The 13829-nt window shown below is 32.8% G+C and overlaps 2 protein-coding genes and 1 long non-coding RNA gene across 5 annotated transcripts; all 3 read left to right on the top strand.

The window, feature by feature from the left end:
- The first annotated feature begins 106 nt into the window (after nt 1–106).
- Nucleotides 107–3301, top strand: LOC111700289 (gamma-glutamylcyclotransferase). 3 transcript variants are annotated; one of them, XM_023471161.1, is made up of 8 exons: nt 107–194; nt 747–869; nt 1402–1459; nt 1721–1798; nt 1975–2040; nt 2099–2182; nt 2590–2636; nt 3207–3257. In XM_023471161.1, exons 1-7 carry the CDS (start codon nt 163–165, stop codon nt 2632–2634), a joined length of 486 nt encoding a protein of 161 aa, XP_023326929.1. In that variant the 5' UTR covers nt 107–162; the 3' UTR covers nt 2635–2636; nt 3207–3257. The 3 variants fall into 3 exon arrangements, with proteins under 3 accessions (XP_023326929.1, XP_023326927.1, XP_023326928.1); XM_023471159.1 differs by having other exon boundaries at nt 109–194; nt 2565–2636; nt 3207–3301; XM_023471160.1 differs by having other exon boundaries at nt 129–271; nt 2565–2636; nt 3207–3301.
- A 516-nt stretch (nt 3302–3817) lies between these two features.
- LOC111700290 (uncharacterized) lies at nt 3818–4793 on the top strand. Its single transcript, XR_002764962.1, has 3 exons — nt 3818–3831; nt 4372–4391; nt 4665–4793. It is a non-coding gene; the product is annotated as an uncharacterized LOC111700290 (long non-coding RNA).
- Nucleotides 4794–8198: 3405 nt separating this feature from the next.
- Nucleotides 8199–11466, top strand: LOC111700272 (TATA-box-binding protein 2; the record flags this gene model as incomplete). Its single annotated transcript, XM_023471149.1, is given in 6 exon segments — nt 8199–8271; nt 9077–9129; nt 9612–9701; nt 10182–10391; nt 10833–10983; nt 11342–11466. Coding segments are annotated over 6 exon segments (675 nt in total), but the record flags the coding sequence as incomplete, so codon positions are not given.
- Nucleotides 11467–13829: the final 2363 nt, after the last annotated feature.

Genomic DNA, 13829 nt, shown 5'->3' with positions numbered 1-13829 from the left:
GATCAATCTTTAGTGCAAACGATACGACACCCAAAATTGACTTGGGGGGGGGTTCTAAAATTGTTCTCTAAGACAGACCCAATATATGATTAAGTGTGTGATGTGAATTAAAAGCTTTAATTCAATCTTTGTTAGAAATAATAAAATGTTTTAGATTATAATATGGCTCAATACATTAAGCAACTTATTAAGCCGTAAGTTTAGTTTGATGCCTGAATATATGTGCATGTGAGATTATGGAAGAAAGTTTTAACAAATAAAGGAAAATAACGTAAGCACTCGAAAAATATTAATTTGAGTTATAAATTATTAATACCAAAATTAACAGATTGGTGATGAATATTGTAGTTTTTAGAATGTAAAATTCAATTATCTTATAAATATTGCTACGCTGATTCATTATTCAAAGAAAGTTTCTAGTTGAATTTTAAACCAAGGTTTTGCTCTTAACTGAACTTATTATATTGATCGCATACCCGTATCAAAATTCAAAAACATTTCTATTAATAGAAATAATTAGAATACATCCACGATCCACTTAAATAAACAAATCCGGATGCAAGTCACAAAAAAATTTTAGATCCGGATCCGGATCTTGAGCAATGTTTGTGAGATAAAAACATATTATAAACTTTTCATAAAAGGAAAGTTTAAAAACTTGTTTGTTCCAAACTTGACACTGCGTGTAAGTTTTTGAACATAGAATAGTTATAAGTTTCATCCCCTGCAAAAAAAAACCTGTTCAGTGTATTGAGAATGGAGGGACTGGGTGGAGGAATTCTGGAGAAATCTCAATCTACATTTTCTTATTTTGCATTCGGATCCAATCTTTCAAGTCAGAGAATCAGGATTAATAATCCGTCAGCAAGGTTATCTTTAAAATATTTTGTTTTGCAGGGTCTTACAACATTCTATTAAACCCCTCCCAGCTTCCTTCCCTCTAAAATGTAATTTTTTCTTCATAATTTGACAGTTTTATGATTGTTAATATTGTGCTGTGTATTTAGTTATCTTTTATGCCATTAACAGAGACAAAGAAGCGGCCTTAATAGTCATTTTGATCTTTCATCAAACTTTTTAAATATCTTCCTTAAAGTGGTTCCTGAAAACCTTTGTAATTAACTAGTTTATTGATTAATTGATTGATTGATTGAATGATAGATTGTTTGAAGAATTGACTAAAAAATTCTTTGTTTAAAGTTGTTGTAAATCATGATTATTGTTTATAATTCAGAAAATTAAAATACATTTTCAGCCTAAGGGAACGAAATTTTTTATTTTCTTAAAATTCAGCTCTTTCTATAAATCTGTGTATCTGCGTTGGGAAATAGGCTATTAAATATTCATATGAATGTGTTAAAAGAAGGATTTCCTCAACGCTTTAACCTTTTTTTTATGTAGGTTTCGAAGTATAGCAAAGTTGTCCGACTATAAATTAGACTTCAACTACTTCTCTAAGGTGCTATTTTATTCATCGGATAATTGAGAAATCTATGTATGAACGTATATTATTTAATTTTATTCTTTTTACAAATATTATGTCGTGCCTCTTCTGTCCTGTCAGTCTTTGTCTTTGTCCTGTCTTGTTACAGATCCCTGTCCCTATCCTATCCTATTCCTGCCTTTTCATCTGTCTTTTCTCTGTTCTGCATTTTCCCTGTCATATCCTGTCTTTGTTTGATATTTAAAACTAGTCTGTATTGGACATTGATATATATAGAGGTGGCAAGGAGCACCGGCTACTTTAGTTCCTCATGAAGGAGAACATGTGTGGGGTGTACTCTGGGAACTTGATCAGGTTAAACACATTTTATCTACCCCCCCCCCTTCACTTCCTCTCCCCAAATGATATTTTTTGCTTAAACGTTTTTATTTAGTATTTAAAAAACCTTAAAACGCTTTTGGAAAACAATTGGTTTTCAAGGGTTTAGGATAATAATTAATAACTGAAGATTTTTAAAGCTACTGTTTTAGGAGCATCTTGAGACTTTAGACAAGCAGGAAGGAGTACCTAGAGTTTATAAAAGGATGGAAGTTCGGGTAAAAAAATTGATCTTGATCTTGATCTTGATCTTGATATTGATGCTATTGATGCCAGGTTGAATTAGAGGATGGAAGGAGTGAAATTGCGTACACATATTATCTTGTGAAGCCGGATGAACCTGACAAACGACCAAGCAAGGTTTTATTTTCAATTTAAATTTCTATATTAAATAAACACTAACGAAATAATGTTTATACTTAAAGTTCGAGTTTTCGAAATTTACATTGAGGAAAGCTAAATCTATCAGCTGATCATGCATACCATATGCAGACAAGCTTTGAAAGCATCTCTCATTGGTTGAATCTGTATCACTCAGAATCCATCCAAAGACTCGAGTCTCCATAAACGCGTGAGTAATTTCGCATGTCGGGCTTAACTTTTAAATCTCAGCTAAGCAACCTCTCCAATTCATTAAATACGGTCCCTGGTTCTTTAAAATTGATTTTAAGGTTTGCACAAATCTCTAAACCTTTTACAAACACAATTTTTAATAATTTTTATTTATTTAAAAAATTTAAAGGTTTATCTGGATGTTATTCTAACAGGGGCACGTGAGCACTCGCTTCCTTCTCATTATCTGGCCAGATTAGAGGTAATTACTGTCTTACTATAATACAGGGTTACAGTGTACACTCATTACACTAAAAAATAGTTAAAAAGCAACGAATCAAATTAAGATCAATTGTAACAATTAGTGAATTGCGCTTTCTTTCATTATTATGGTGAATATTTCATCATACAATAGTAAATTGGTAATTATGATAGCCGTTAAGTTAAATTAAAAACAGTACCAATTTATCATTATGAGAAAGAGGTCGATTTAGTTTTTTTTTGTTGCGTTGATATGGGTATATCAAAAGCTGCGTTGCAAATCGCTGAAAATCGTCCATATGTGGGTAAAAACTTGTTCGATTCAAGGCTAAAATTTTATCTGAATAAGTTCAAATGGTAAAAAATTAACTCATTAGTTTAAAAATGTTTCATAGTGCAAGGTGGATTTCAGCATTGTTATTAAAAAGTGCCCTTATAGTTTCAGCCTTATTTGAATGAAAATGAAATTATTAAATTAAAAGAAACTTTATTTTTCTAATTTTCCCTAAAATATTAAAAATCCTCCCCCACTCTTGATAATTCTAAAAAAATATAGGCCCTGCTTTTTTAGGCTATAGAACACAATGGATATGAAGGAGACGTGAACCTTGGACTGGATTTGGAAAAAATAAACAAAATTCCCGAATAAATGTTTTTAGAAACTCATTGTTTGTGAAAACTATAAGCTTTAATAGAATGAACCATAATTGAATCACAAATAGGTGGTCGGAAATAATGAATAGCAATAAGTAGATGAACTAGGTTAGACTTATTCAATTACTGCTCTAGTGAGTTCAAGAGTGCACTGGAGAAGTAGTTAAACTAACCATTCATAGGTCAACTACGTTTTGCTATTTATCAAATCAGACTTGTTGACTATATTTACTTTAATTTGGATTGTTTAAATTCGGCTATTAGAGAAAAATCGTTTTACCATTATTTTGGGGTAAGCTTAAGATTTTTCAAATCTAACTTTTTAAAATTTCAGTAGGTACATTAAGGAATTGAGACAATTAGTTCACAATTTGATCATGGTTCATGTTTCCATTTAACTTTATTACGACCACTCTTAATTTTGCCATACAAAATTGTACGTCGAATCTGTTAAACTTATGTTATTTACGTATGTTAATTATTAACAAAAACTGTGTTTTATCAATTTTTTTATTTGTTTATTTTCACCTATTACAATTTTTGTTGTCAACTAAAAAAGATTTAATACATTTTGTTTATGGTTAAAATTTGTCTTTATAAAGTTTACAATGTCAGGCCACTTTCCTATTTATCAGGTTTGACATGTAAAATAGCGGTTCAAATCTTGGTCATAAGCTCAGATTTTTTTGGATTGCAATTTTTACAATTGTCTTTACAGTATCTAAAAAAGAAAAGAAATTAGAAAAGTATAGTTTAGGATAAGACGTGATTTTATCGACACACACTTTTAACTCATGCACATTATGAAGAGCCTAGCACATAAAAGTGCAGGCCCGTCTCGGGGGGGGGGGGNATTTTCGCCTAAGGCGTGCCCGTCACACTATCTTATTTCTAATATTTTGTACCCCTCCCCACCCCCACCCTTAAGAAATTCCTAGCAACTGGCCTGCCATAGTGTTCAACCCGTTTTAACATACATCAAAACTGAAGTTTTGACACGACATTCCGATTTTTTTACAGTGCAGAAACGTTTCTGCATCGTAACTCGACCTAAAAAAGCGTTTCTTAACGATTAAAAAAAGTTTTGCCCATGGTTTGTCAGGTATTGTATTTGTATAATATTATTTGATTGGGCAAACCTTCTACAATTAATAGTATATGTTTTTTAAGAGTTAATGATTGTTAATTTGAAAGGAAGGCGACTTTTTGCACGGAAACTCAATTTTTTTGCATTTTCCCCTTAAATACTTCATTTTAAAACTAAATTCGCTTTCATTTACGCAAACAAATAATTCTAAATGTTCAAAAAAAATTAGCTTGGATGTCTAAAATTGTGTTAACATGATTTAATAGACATTGTGTTGGTGGTATGTAGGCTCTCGAATCTTTATACACGACACCGGACGGATTCTCACGTCACACCGCACGCGTGCAGTGCCGCGGACTATTTTCTGTAACAAAAAATAAGTTCTTTAGATTATATTCTTTAATACATTTGTTAGCTGTTTATTTTTCTCGCAAATTTTTAAGATTTTAACTCATTAGCTATCATTTTAATTTATTCACTTTTACTTTTAAAATGTTAGAAAAAATCATGGTTGTTCTTTTATATAACAAATAAAATGCGGAAACCAATATTCTTGAAATAATTCGGCAGTTAATTTATTCTTTATAAGATAATTTTTGTTTTTAGTGATTTATTGAGTAAATTAAGAAAATCAGTTTTGTTTTGAAATGCCGATTATACTCAGAAAGGGAATGTGGATTTGTTTCAAATAAGACAATGATTCAAGTTAAGGATATGTTCGGGGTCTGTCCTAGTGAACGATTTTTGGACCCCCCCCCCNAAATTAGTATTTATTTATGTTAGGTCAAGACACTTTCTGGGCCGAGCGCTGCGGCTAGGACAGGCTAGGGGGCCTAGCACTGCGGCCACGGGTTAATTTAAGTTAAGACACTTCCTGTCAGACCCATGTACAACATTGATAGGAAGGGGGGGGCCGGGGGGGGGCCTAAAATCTTTCTCTAGGAATATACCGATTCTCTTTTTTTGCTAATATCAAGACTAATGTTTTCTTTAGATTTGTTTCTAGAGAAAAGAGATAAGCTCTTTCTGTTGTAAAACCGGTTTTTAATTTTTGCGCATTTTTGGTGTTGATGGTGTCTTATCAATTGTATCATTTGATTGAACGAACGTAAGTTTTGGATTAATTATTTTAAGACGAACGTTCAAAATGGCTATAGTCCTCAAATGTGATAAAATATGTTTTTTTTAAGTTCATATTAACATGATTAAATCTAATTTGTTTAAATGCTCTAAAAGCTGGCTTGTAAACAGCTGACTGTAGTTCAATCGGATATTAGTCCAATCGATAAAGCATCGTATTTTTATTGATACCAAACGTAACTTTTATACGGTAGGGATCATATCTAAAAAAGAGGATCAAAAATAAAATCATAAGTGTGTTTATTGGATGCTCAGATTAAGCGATCATGGAATAAGGATATCCTATTCTAAAGCTTTCAGCTCTGCAGCAATGTCTTCAAAACAGTTAATGTTTTAATACAAAAATATATCTTTAATTGTGATATTAGAAAAAAATTAATATTGGAAATTGTTCTCGTCGGGCTTTATACATAGTAAGAAGAATGTCTTAGTTTATTATCTCGACCTTTACTCACAATATAGGCCGGGATCCCAAATACTCGATCTTTCAATTTGTGCCCATTTCAAATGCTCGAAGTGTCACAACTTGTAAAAAAATAACGTTTTGTTTTTACACAAAAAAATTATATGATGTAATCTTAATATTTGAGAGTTAGGTTAGGTTACGACAATTTATTTGGCCGAGTGCTGCAGCTAGGACAGGCTAGGGATCCGTGTGCTGTGGTTAGGACATTCTAGGGGACCGAGCGCTGCCGCTAGGACAAGCAAGAGGGCTGGTGCTACAGCCACAAATTTCTAAAATACGATGCAATTTTTTAAAAAAGATAATAATTAATAATCTAATTAGTTCATTTGGAAAATAATTAATTTCTATTTTGTCCATATGTACTAATGTTTCAATGGACTAAAAAGGGTTGTGAACAGCTGACTTCAGTGCAATTGTACGTTAATTCAATCGATCTTTAGTTCTGAAAATATAGCGTTAAAGAAACAATATTCCTTACAATTAGCCTTGGTCTAAAGTACAACAAAAATCCATGTTAAAATCTGAATGGGAAATTGAATGCCAAATATATTAAATGTTTATAAATGATTAAACGTTGAAGATCTCGGTATGAAAGAGATGCGCAAGAAAGATGTTATAATGTTAATAGCTTGATATACCTGAAGATCTAGATATTAAATTATTAATATTTTGGATAAGTAAAATACCTTGATGAGTAAAGATAGTATTTAATTAAAAATTGGATCGGATAATTTAAAAAAAATTATTTTACATCTTGCCAGCTTTACTTGTTTCATTTTATTAAATATTAACCAGAAGTTTTTTTAATTGTAGAAAAAAAGAATGAAAGATTATTTTGAATTGGCTTATTTTTCCCAAATCGGACACACTAAGAATTATCCTTTTATGTCTGTAAGATTAAAAAACCTGTTAGCATGTTGTTCGGATATTGGGATATTGGGATATTGGGTGACTCAAAGTAGTAGTAGTACTCTTCTTACAATGTGTACTTTACAATGCTTTTTCAGAGCCTCTATTAGCTAAAAATGTTGGAGCCCAGCAACACTGGTGCAGATGATACTAACACAAACACTCTACCTGCTGTGATGAGTGCACTGACCCCAGCCCTAGATGTTATGTGTCCAGAAGTGGTCAGGCATATTGTCCAATTCTTGGACTACAGGGGTAAGAAGATGCTGAGGGGAGTTTCTACTACTCAAGGAGAGAGTGGACGGATGTGGAGATAAGCTGGTTCATTAATGGAGATTTTCTACCCAATTTTCAACAACTCAGATGATCAAGTTTGCTGATGCCATTGAGACAGTATTAGGTTTTGAAGTTCTGGATGCTACGGATGATGGTGTTGAGTATCTTGTAAAGAAACATCCGGAACTTTTGATGTTTCAACTTGGCATAAAAAACAGATTTTTTGTCTCAGTCAGTAAATTGACATCAACTGGATTGAATCCAATATTGTCGATTCCATCCTTGTCCTCCTTTACAATAATTGGGAGTACCAAAATTATTCTTAAAACTGATTTCAAGATGTATTCAAAACAACTCCAAACTCTAGATCTTTCTGGTATTTATGGAACAGCTATTGATGATGTTTGGTTTTTGCAAACATTAAAGCAGATTAGAAGTACAATAAAATGTCTGACATTGTCAAACTCAAGCATTTCTGGAGAAATTTTGAGCGAATTTAATGGAACTCTGCCTTGTCTAGAAAACCTGAACTTAAGTAACTGCGAACAACTCTCTGACAATGGACTACTACAAATACTTCAGATTTGTGGGAATACACTGACCTACCTGAATGTATCTGGTACCAATATAACTGGAGCAAAACAAATATCTAAATGACGTCAACACAACGTAGTTAACTTAAAAAAATATTGCAGGAAAAAGAATTTTTGTGTACCATTTAAACTTTTCTGTCAGTGTTCAAAAACAATGATTCACCGCCCTGAGATGAATCAAGAACCTTTATGAATAAGGACGCCTCTAATTTCAACATGGTTACTTGAAAAATCTTGTGTTCTATTTTTCTTTGAAAACTAATAAACCCGCAAATTTTGATAAAAAATTGGACTTTTTTTAAGTTTATCAATTTGGTGTAAATATGTGGTCCCCATATTTTTATTAAAAGAATTTGAGGCCCCCTAATCTTATTTATGCATAGGCAGTTTAACACCTGGCCAGCATTCTCAAAAGTCTTAAAATTGTATTTTTTATTTTTTCAGAAATAATAAAAATAATTCGCTATGGATAATATGCTACCGTCCCCAGCTCTGGATGATATTGATATTGGTAAGTTATTACTAATTATTTTGACCGTAAGAAAGGGACAGTCGGCAGGGATGTATATTTTTGCTTCCCACCCCTTTGAGCTCTATTAAAGGGGTTTTGGGTGGATGATAAAAAAGGGGATATAAGGGAAACGGAAAGGAAAAGGGAAAAAGAGAAAGAAGAGGGAAGGGCTAAGGAACAAATTTGGAAAAAGAGGTTTTTTTTTATTTACAGAGTGGTATGTCCGATCAAAAATTGTAACCTTTAAATTATTATTGGATCATTAAAAAATAATGGAGTTATGCATGTGATTCCATCTCAAAATTGATTTAACGGGCATTTCAGGCTTTCATCGGAATTATGTCAACTGTCCCTTTAAGAATTCAATGTGATGTTTCTGGAATGAGGATTGGACGAGAGCCATGTTTAATAGGCCTAATAATCCCCCCCCCCCATCTACCCAGTGTACACTACCTAAAATTAGTGCAGTAGACAGGATAGTGCACACTGTACACTGTACTTGAATGTTAACGACAAATTCTCTTTTCAGAAATATCGAATATAAATGATTGATCGATTGATGGATTGATTGATTAGCTAATTGTTAATTTTACACAACTTTCATTTTCTCATAAACACCCTCTTTAAAGGGATAGATCACGAATTAAAGAAAACTTATAATACCCAAATTTTTGGGAATTAGGAACACAACTTAATGATGTTGATATATGTTGACGTTGACATTGATGTCGATGTCGATGTTGATGTCGATGTCGATGTCGATGTCGATGTCGATGTCGATGTCGATGTCGATTATACAATATAGGTACTCCTCATCATGCAATGGAGGAGGATCAAATGATTGCCCCCTCGGCCCAGGTAAAAAAAAATTTTATCAAACTACATTTAACCCAGAAGTTCAGAGACATCAAAAGAATTTATTAAATGTTGTGTTGACAGTTTTCAATAGGTTTTCTACTAATAGACCTAAATCTCAGAAATTGTTATAGAATATAAACAGCCATGAAATATGCGGGAACAGTTTTAAAAAGCTCAATATAATTATTCAATGAAAAAAAAATTGCTGCAACATTTCATTATCAGCAGGATTAAAAGACGACACTTTATAAATGTTAAATTGCATTCTATGGCTTAATTGGATTCTGGATTTTCTAAAAAAAAAATGAATATTTCTAGAAAATAATTTTATTCAAATAAAAATAATATTTAATATGACTCTTTGATTAATTCATTGTCAAAATGGTTGTTACCCCCAATTCCTCCCAGCCCGGGTAAAAAAGCGCAAAGAAAATATTTGATTGTGCAAAGAATTTTTTTATTGTTTATTTTGATCCATTTAGGAGCAGCAGCAGCAGAATAGAGGGGGCAATCTTTACAGTTTTGGGTTCACTCCTCAAAATATGCTATCAACGGGGCACCACACGCCCCAGGTAGTGTTTTACAGGGGTGTATATTTTCCTAACAAATCATTCCCCCCGCCTTTTAGAAAATCAATTTTTTCTCGAGAAGAATATTTTTTTTTGTTTTTTTTTCGCTGAATTGGGGAAAATGAATGATTTTTCAGGGAAATTAAATGCTTTTTTGGGGGTGGGGGGGGGAACTCAGGGGTGTAATTCTGAAAAATATACACCCCTGAGTACTAATGTATATTAATAGCTCGGAAACACAGCTTTGTCTGGATATTTATTTAAATAAACGATTTAATGTTACGCTGTTTTTGTCTGATTACCTAATCAGGTTGTAGATATTACCAATTGAGGAGCGTGCATGCCGCAAAGCACGTTTGGGTGGCGGTGATTACCATTGATTACCCATTACCCCCCTCCCCCCCGCTAGCGAAGTAAGTGTGTTTTTAAGAAAAGTTTTAGAAGAATATTGACTTTGAACTGAACAGTTATTCTAAATTTCAGAATTTACTGGCGAACACACCCCAGGCCCTTCTGTCTACTGGGGCCACCCCTATGTCCGGGCGGGGGATGGAGGCCGCCCTTTCCGGCCAGATAGCCCCTGTCTACGCCCCTGTGGCCAGTCCTGCTCCACCCTCCCCTGCAATGGGGCCCCTGTCCAATATAATGTCGATGTCTACACCTGCAGCCAACGATATCATCCCACAACTTCAGGTACTTCAGGACAAGTAGAGGACGGGCAGAGGCAGGGTAGGACAAGGAGAGGACGAGGAAAGGCAGGTTAGGACAAGGAGAGGACGAGGAAAGGCAGGGTAGGACAAGTAGCGGAAGGGGAGAGGCCCGTGGACGATATTTTCCTTTTAAAACTTCCTTACACTTAACTTTTGGCAAAAACTGAAAAGTATTAAAGAAGATGAAGGAAACTTACCATTTTTGTTCTATTCCCCACCTTCCCCTCTTTCAAAATTGTTTCTTTAAAATAGATGGCCCAAGGTCAAAGGAGGTCAAAGATTGGATGTACATTGTACAATGTTGAACTTTTTTTGGTGATTTTGCGAAAATAATAGAAATTCTAAATTCTGTAATTCATCTGCTTTCTACATTTAAGGTGCACAAAGAAATAAAGGTTAATCAATTAATCTACTTTCTGTCTAGAATATTGTCTCAACCGTGAATATGGGAAGTAAGCTGGATTTGAAGAAGATTGCACTGCATGCACGTAACGCTGAGTACAATCCTAAACGTTTTGCTGCAGTTATTATGCGCATCAGAGATCCAAGAACAACGGCGCTAATTTTTAGCTCAGGTTTGCACTCTTTTCTCTCATGAAAGTATAAACAATTAATATACATTTACAACCTAGTAAAGATGGTGTTTACACTTTGTACTGTATAACCTAAGTAAGATGTTGTTAACCTAGGTAAGATGGTGTGTACTGTATAACCTAAATATTAGATGTTGTTAACCTAGGTAAGATGGTGTGTACTGTATAACCTAAGTAAGATGTTGTTAACCTAGGTAAGATGGTGTGTACTGTATAACCTAAATATTAGATGTTGTTAACCTAGGTAAGATGGTGTGTACTGTATAACCTAAGTAAGATGTTGTTAACCTAGGTAAGAAGGTGTGTCCTGTATAACCTAAGTAAGATGTTGTTAACCTAGGTAAGATGGTGTGTACTGGAGCTAAGTCTGAAGAAGAATCTCGGCTAGCCGCCAGGAAATACGCAAGAATTATCCAGAAACTGGGATTTCCAACCAAATTCAAGGATTTCAAAATTCAGAACATGGTAGATATTACTTTTGATAATTTAACATTAGAAATATGAAAAATAGTGTTACAATCTTTGTATGAACTTATTTGTTGAAAGTTATTATTTTCTCCAGGTTGGGAATTGTAATTTGTGATGTGCATTAAGTTGGTGCGTTTCTTGTTCGTTTTTGGCCTTGTTCTTTCAGGGTCAAAATTTGGCATAATTAAAAAAGAGCAAATGTTTTCAAAATAATTTGCTTACACTTTGCCAAATTTTGATCCTGACATAAAATATATGCAAAAAACGAGACAAAAACGACCCAAAAACGAAAGTGTTATGTTTATCGTTTTTGACTCGTTTTCCTATATTTTTATATCTTGGCTGTTTTAGTAAAAGTAAAAGTTTTTAAATAACGAACCAAAACGGTTAACAGCATTTATTCATTATTGTAATGCTTAATTCTGAATCAGTCTTGAAGGGTTTGGTTTTAACCTCGTTGGTTTAGTTTTATGTTTTTTGGGTAAGTATGAATCCCTCCTACTTACCCAAAAAAAGTTCCCAATACATTTTGGGAGGTTAGTGGGGAGTTGTAGCTGTGATGTTTTTTTTTCTTTTTTTTTCTAGTTAAGTTGGTGATGTAAAGTTTTTTTTTCTGGATTGGAAGCTGTGATGTAAAATTCCCAATACATTTTCAATGTTTTTTCCTTGGTTGGGAGCTGTGATGTAAAATTCCCAATACATTTTCAATGTTATTTCCAACAACCCTTAAATCTTCTGATCAAGGATAAAAAGATATCCTTGTTTTCCTATTTAACGGGTTAAATTCTGTGACTTTTATTCAATTACATCGTCGCATAAATTCGCAAGTTCTATCAACATATGACTTACGTTTTCACCCTTCGGTCTCTTTAATGTAGATGTTTTGAATGAAGAAATTTTGAGATAAAAATAAGCAGAAATATTTGACGTTTTTGCAGTTTGGTTCTCCAAAATTTGTCCATAAGAACATATTACATTTCAATTAATATTCTATTTTAATAGTTAATAAAAAAGTTCGGTTAGAAATGATTTGTTGATCTGAATATTACAAAGTTATGAAGATCACGCACAAGATCTGAATATAAATAAATAGAACTGATTTCTAAAGAAAAGAAAAGCAATAAACTTCCAATATAAATCCTTCATGTCTCAATTTTATTAGTGAGCTGAAAAAATCTGGGAGCCAAAATCGGTGAAATTTCAAACAGCAGCGTTTGGAAACAGTTTAAACCTAATGAGATAATTATTTCAAGTTTAAAGATACAAATCTCATTGATCGTAATTTTGTGCGATTATTAGAACCAGAATTCTCTGGAATATGAAGGCGATTTTTAGACTTAAAATATGACTTTTAATTGTCCAATGGATAGCAATTTAACTTGACATGTGATTTAATAAGTATCTTGTTAAGCCTGATGTTGAAAAATGTTTTAGGATCGTGCTTTTAATATTTGTAAGTGGAAAAGTGGTTTTAACTGGTGCTAAGGTTAGTTATGATTTAAATACTTTTAACCGTAAAATCTATTATTGATATTATTATTTTCATCAATTTACTTTATATCTTTTCTCTTCATTTTTCATAAATCTTCATATATCTTAATAAATCTTTTTAATCATTACTCAAAAGAATTAATCTGATTGATACACATTCGTTTTAATTTCTAACAATCTTAATCCTTAACGATAGAAAAGAAAAAGTGGGTCGTTAACGACCGATGAACGAACGAAATGAAAAAAATGCGAGTTCGCCCATCTCTAATTATAAGCATGCATCCGTAATTCTTCCAGATCCTTCCTTTTCGCATTCCTTAAGCTTCTTATCGTAGTCTTTTACTGAATTATCTAGTATTTCTTAATTTTCTAATCGTATTTCATAACTTCCTAATTGTAGTCTTTAATTTCCTAATCGTATTTCATAGCTGCCTAATTGTAGTCCTTAATTTCCTAATCGTATTTCATAACTTCCCAATTGAAGTCCTTAATTTCCTAATCTTATTTCATAACTTCCTAATTGAAGTCCTTAATTTCCTAATCGTTTCATATAATTTCCCAATTGTAGTCCTTTTATCGTATTTTTGTTTTTCAAATCAAATCAAATATTTTTTTTTCAGTAATATTTAATTATAAAAGACTGGGCTTTTAGGGCGTTTCGCGCCCATCTTCTATTTTAACTTTTAACTGTGGCTTTATCTCTGAGCATCTTCTCTTTGTACAGTATAAAACAAAAACAAAAAAGGTTTGCGGATTTCATAATATTTTTTGACCATTTTCAAAATTTTACAAAAATAAAAAACTTTTAAACAAAAATTTTTAAAATTTGATCATTCCTTGGGGTCACGTGAGGTCCTACACAAAATTTG

The sequence above is a fragment of the Eurytemora carolleeae genome, unplaced genomic scaffold (assembly GCF_000591075.1).
Source record: "Eurytemora carolleeae unplaced genomic scaffold, Eaff_2.0 scaffold266, whole genome shotgun sequence".
Taxonomy (NCBI): Eukaryota; Metazoa; Arthropoda; class Copepoda; order Calanoida; family Temoridae; genus Eurytemora; species Eurytemora carolleeae.
Note: the sequence above shows the minus strand (reverse complement) of the source record. Positions and strands in the feature narration are given on the sequence as shown.

Coding starts and splice junctions, on each gene's coding strand:
- LOC111700289 (XM_023471159.1), top strand. CDS start 163: ATGGCTCAATACATTAAGCAACTTATTAAGCC. Junction 1,460..1,720: donor ACTTCAACTACTTCTCTAAG/GTGCTATTTTAT, acceptor TGATATATATAG/AGGTGGCAAGGAGCACCGGC. Junction 2,183..2,564: donor CTGACAAACGACCAAGCAAG/GTTTTATTTTCA, acceptor AAAAATTTAAAG/GTTTATCTGGATGTTATTCT.